This window comes from Nicotiana attenuata, chromosome 3 (genome assembly GCF_001879085.1).
Source record: "Nicotiana attenuata strain UT chromosome 3, NIATTr2, whole genome shotgun sequence".
NCBI lineage: Eukaryota > Viridiplantae > Streptophyta > Magnoliopsida > Solanales > Solanaceae > Nicotiana > Nicotiana attenuata.
Genome location: NC_031991.1, coordinates 4,473,601 through 4,478,710, shown reverse-complemented (window position 1 = coordinate 4,478,710; position 5,110 = coordinate 4,473,601). Strand labels below are relative to the sequence as shown.

Below are 5,110 nucleotides of genomic sequence, written 5' to 3'. Positions count from 1 at the left end.
ATATAATGCAATAAGAGAAGAAAGAAATATCAACAAAAGGAGAAATATAAACAAAAAATAAAAGCTAATCTCATCATCCCTCCACCTAGAGAGTCCACTTCTTAGATTCCTTGATCCTTCAGTTTGATCTGATTGATACTCATGACCATACACAAATGTTATATCGCAATATATAATCAACATATTAAAATATCACTCTCTTTTGCATGATAGAAGAGGGTGGAAAAGAGTCAAAGCAGAGTAAATTCACTTTAGTGGCAGATTCTTCCGAAAAGAGTATATATATATATATATATGTCTATATATCGATAACTTTGTCATAAAATATTACACACGCCACGATCTGCAGAACGACCACGAAGCTCCTCAGTCTCCCTTTGAGCTCTCTCCAAATATTCTCTCAACTTGCGAATCTCGTTATCTGATTTCTTCTGTGCTTCTTTCGCACTTAGTTCTGCCTCCAACCGAGCAGCTTGCTCTTTCGCCAATTGCTCTTCAAGCCTATGTGTGGTATCCTTCAGCTTTGACTCAACCTGTCAAAGATGTAACATCAGCTACATAAAAAGCTCAAAGGCACTACCTTGCTATAAGATGGCAGACCTAATTCATAGATTATAACGTACTTCCGTAGCACCAAAATACTACATACAATTCAACAAAGTTGTATTTGTATCGTCACTTTTCAAATGATCTTTTTCATCTTATCATTCTAAGTTATGTTTTTAGGATATATTTAGAGAATAGTTTCCACATCTATTTTTCTTTTTTTTTTTTTTTGATTTGCACCAGGTGTCCGAGTCTCTAAGAGCCCCGACTAATCCCGGGGGTGCATAGGCCCTCGGCAAGGAGTTTCCCGCAAGTGCACCACGGTTAATTCAGGTTTTGCCCAGTCCGATGGCCCTCAGGAATTGTTTGCACCAAGTGGGTTTCGAACTTGAGACCTTGAAAGGGAGCAAACCCCAAGGCTCAAGTTAATTGCAACCAGGCCAACCCCTGAGGGTTGTTTCCACATCTATTTTTTCCAAAGTCGAATTAATTCATTTACGAAATTGAGGGGGACAGAGTACAATGTGTAGCAGAAATGACTTACAAATGCAGAAGAAGTGAAGTACATTACTCTAGGTAGAGGGAACAAGACAGCTAAATTACTATTTTCACTGCTCGTAAGCGATATGATGTTCCACCAAACATGCCAAGTAAAGTCCAGAAACATGAAAATCTAGAAAGCTAAGGAAGATCGCTCAGACTTTTTCCTTTAGAGCCTTTGGCAAAGTCTAATATCTACCATGATTTCCAATCCCTTGCTATTACTAAAAATGTATTGCATAATTAGCAGAGGCAAACATTTGGCAATATAATATAGAAGTTGATCAATGACTGATGAATTAATTTCATGTAGTAAAAAGAGTTCAATAAGATCAAAGATACCACTTCAGTTATTCGCCTCAGTTGCTCTTCATATGACTTCTGCATTTGTTCCTTCAACTCTAATATCTCTTGCTTCGAATATCCCACCAAGTTATTAACCTCAGTTGCTTGATTTTTAAGTTTGATGGCTCCTTTCTATAAATGAAACATTTCAATTAATAAGTGGCCCAGTTGCTGGATAAGTACAGAGGTCAATTGAATTGATAACACATACCTTTAATTCCTTGAACAAGTCATCTGTATATGGTTTTCCACCATTATTCTCTACGACCACATTTACCAGGGAAAGTAGTTGTTTCAATTGGTCGGCTTTCTTCAAATGATCTTTAGACTTGTTATCAAAAAGCACTCGCCTATTTCCACACATGGCGAGGATATCCTAGATCATAAATACAAAATACTTTAAGTTGAATATATCTCATACTTTCACAAGTTTGAAGACGAAAACAAGAACTAAGAAAGCCAACTAAAGTTTGACAATTGAATACTAACTATACATAGCTCTATTAGTGGAAAAACTTCTTTTCCTGACTTTTTGAAAGGGGAAAAAAGAAGTCTGGATCTCAAAAGTTCAAGATGTATTGTAATTTTTCTCCCCATTTTCTTGTCCTTTAACCCTTCAAACCCTGACTGCAACATAAAACTATTAACCGGTGCTGATTTTGCTAGATTATCAACACAAATAGAGTTCAAGCTAGCTATGTTAGTAGAAGAACTTCATTCTTTCTCGTTTTTCGTAGTTCCTTATTTTTTTTGGTTATTATTTCACAAGTCAAGTCAGATGATTGGAATAATCTTTTTCCTATTACCATCCAATCACACAGAGCAACCCTTACTACCAACTCTTGCTTCTCCCGCCATCCCCCAACCCACCCTCCACCCCAAAGAAAAAAAAACTTTTGCCTTTTTTCCCCACATCTTGTACTAGATTCATCCCACAAGCTAATGTTCGCAACTATCAAGATGTACAAATCTCCAAAGTGCTGGAAAACAAAAAACTCTTGAACAGAAAATTTTCTAAATAAAAGTGAGATTATCTCTAAGCACATTATACCTTTAAAGGCTCAGGGCAGTCACGACCTAGGTAATCCTCCAAAGTTTCTTCATTGTCTTCAAGATCATCCCCACCAGTAAAAACCAGAACCATGTAATCACTAATTTTGCCCCCAAAGAACTCCCTCAGACTCTGAACAGCAGCTTGTTCTTCTCTTGAAAAGCGAGTCCGCACAGATAAAACTACAAGAACAGCATGAATCCCATCCTTGGCCATGTTGATGCACTTAACAATCTCATTTCCAATAAATTCAGGCTCAGCAGAAAAATCAAATAATCCTGCAATTCCAATAGTCAGCTACTTTCGACTTGATGTAGTCAAACAACAGATTAAGATCCAATAAAAGAGCATCTTTATATGGGGAATTTTCTAGTGTTGAGGCCCCATTGTTCCATATGTTCACACATTTCATTTGCAAATCTGGTGCAGCGTGCTTTATCAGTCTCTTTAGATAACTCGGGAACAGTTAATACCATATGAGGAGTGAAAGAAAACACAGTAAGATTGTTTCTCCAAGTAATTTATGATCTGTAAAGAAGGATATCCCATTAATAAGTTTCCATACTTTAACAAAACAAGATACATAATACACTGACAGTTCCGATTACACAATGACCAATCGTGAATTCTTAGAGAACTCTTTTCATGCCTTTTTATGTCTGCTAAAATTTGGATTGACTTGTTTCAGCATTTTAATTCTTTTAGAACAAATCTGTCGTCAAAGCATATCACTGTTTATAAAAAGTACACTACGAGCATACAAATATAGATACCAACATTTCATAAAGAAATCTGCACAAAATTCCATCTTTACTTAGCCAAAAAACAATTGTTCTAAAAGTCATTAGTTATAAACATTAGACAGAGTAGTACATGGCTTACTTGAACTCTTATCAATTATTATAATACTAAGAAAAAATATTTATAATACTAATATAGTAGCTTATTGCAGTAAAGAAGGAAATGAAAGGACATGCATCTTATACCAGGGGTATCAATCACATCGAGTATTTGTCCATCTTCTAGTACAGTCCTCTGTAGCTCACAAGTACTCGTAACACCAGCCGAGCTAGACATTGACCTGAATGCCTTTCTTCCAAGAATGCTATTGCCTGTAGCACTTTTACCATTACCTGTACGCCCAACCAGAACCAGAGTCCGAGCTCCATTTGCAGCGAATTCCCAATCATCACTTATTGCACTTCCACCCATCTTATCTTATTGAATCAAAGAACATAAAATGAAGGAGCAGTTGGATAAATGGTGAAACAGTAGGGTCAAAAGATGCTGCTGTTCAAAGAGTACAACACTGATAGCTATATGATATAAACATTATCAATAAAACAAACTTTTCTTAAAGCAATTGTAAAACCTGAATAATGAGGTTTACATAATGCATGTGAAAGTAAGTAAACTCTTAAATAGTAGGTTCCATCAAAGCTAGGCTTTTTTTCCTATGGAGGTGAAATAAATTATGTCTAACTATAATAGTTTCGGAATGGTTAATGGATGAAAAGAGGTAAGGAAATAGAAGAATGAGAATACAGACAGTTTAAGGGACTATTCAAGGATTTCATGCAATACTATAAGATCCCTAATTATTTTTTCGAATGTCTTTCTTGGTGGTTTGTACAAGCTCGAGATTATTGGATCTAGAAGGAGTTTGAGTCATGTTCCGGGAAATTCCAATAAGCAGACTAAAGGGATGAAGTTGAACTCTAAAACAAAGTAAAAGAAGAAAGCCTTAAGAATTTCACCTGACAGCCCTACAATTAGGTCCGATCAATCTACTAATGACCGCAAAAACATAATCAACTTGTTTGAAAACCTTCTGACTATTAATATCTGCATAAGATAGCTTATAATGCGGATGAGAATCTGTTAAGAAAAGTCAAGGAAATCTTGAATACTGGTTTAACAAACCATCATACTGGTGAGAGACATATTTGGGAATAGCTCGATGAATAAGTGAGAGGGTGAGACCTGAATGTAAATCCTCTGAAGTCCCAAGACCTCAATCAACACCAGGTTAAACACTCAAAAGTAACTCCAGGCTAGCACCCAAGTGTGTGGCCTAGGGTTCAATGGTGTGAGTGAAAACCTTGGAGACCACAATTCAAACTCAACAGAGAAAAGAAAACGCTAGCGATTTTTTCCTATCTACCTAAGCCTTAGGGGGAAAAGTTATCCAATACTTGTACTGGTTGGAGGTAGTAGGTACCACATGGAGCTAAAGAATGCGCAGTAACGCAGTATTAAGAAATATAGTACTACCTCCGTTCCAATTTATGTGAACCTGTTTGACTGGGCTCAGAGTTTAAGAAAAAATTGAAGACTTTTGGAATTTGTGGTCCTAAACAATTCAAAAAGGGGCCAGAGTATTTGTGTGGTTATAAAAACTTCTCATTAAGGGTAAAATTGTAAGTTTAAGCTAAATTGTTTCCAAATTTAGAAAGGGGTCATTCTTTTTGGAACGGACCAAAAAGAAAAAGGTTCATGTAAACTGGAAATGAGGGAGTAATAACATACTAGAATCCAACTCCACCCTAGACTAATCAAACAATAATAGTAATAACAACATACTAGAATCCAACTCAAACACCCTAGACTGCCATGCACAATTTCTAC

At 36.3% G+C, this 5,110-nt stretch overlaps 1 protein-coding gene across 2 annotated transcripts in view; it reads right to left on the bottom strand.

Annotated features, from left to right (window-relative positions):
• LOC109223224 (immune-associated nucleotide-binding protein 9) overlaps positions 107 to 5,110 on the bottom strand; it is a 5,627-nt gene continuing 623 nt past the window's right edge. Inside the window, exons 2-6 of one of the 2 annotated variants that reach the window (XM_019387441.1) lie at positions 3,469 to 3,694; positions 2,483 to 2,760; positions 1,643 to 1,807; positions 1,429 to 1,563; positions 107 to 533 (exon numbers count right to left, since the gene is read on the bottom strand). In XM_019387441.1, coding sequence (XP_019242986.1) covers positions 318 to 533; positions 1,429 to 1,563; positions 1,643 to 1,807; positions 2,483 to 2,760; positions 3,469 to 3,694 — 1,020 coding nt within the window. In that variant the 3' untranslated portion in view covers positions 107 to 317. Of the gene's footprint in view, positions 534 to 1,428; positions 1,564 to 1,642; positions 1,808 to 2,482; positions 2,761 to 3,468; positions 3,700 to 5,110 lie in introns of both variants that reach the window. The other variant, XM_019387440.1, reaches the window with a different exon arrangement.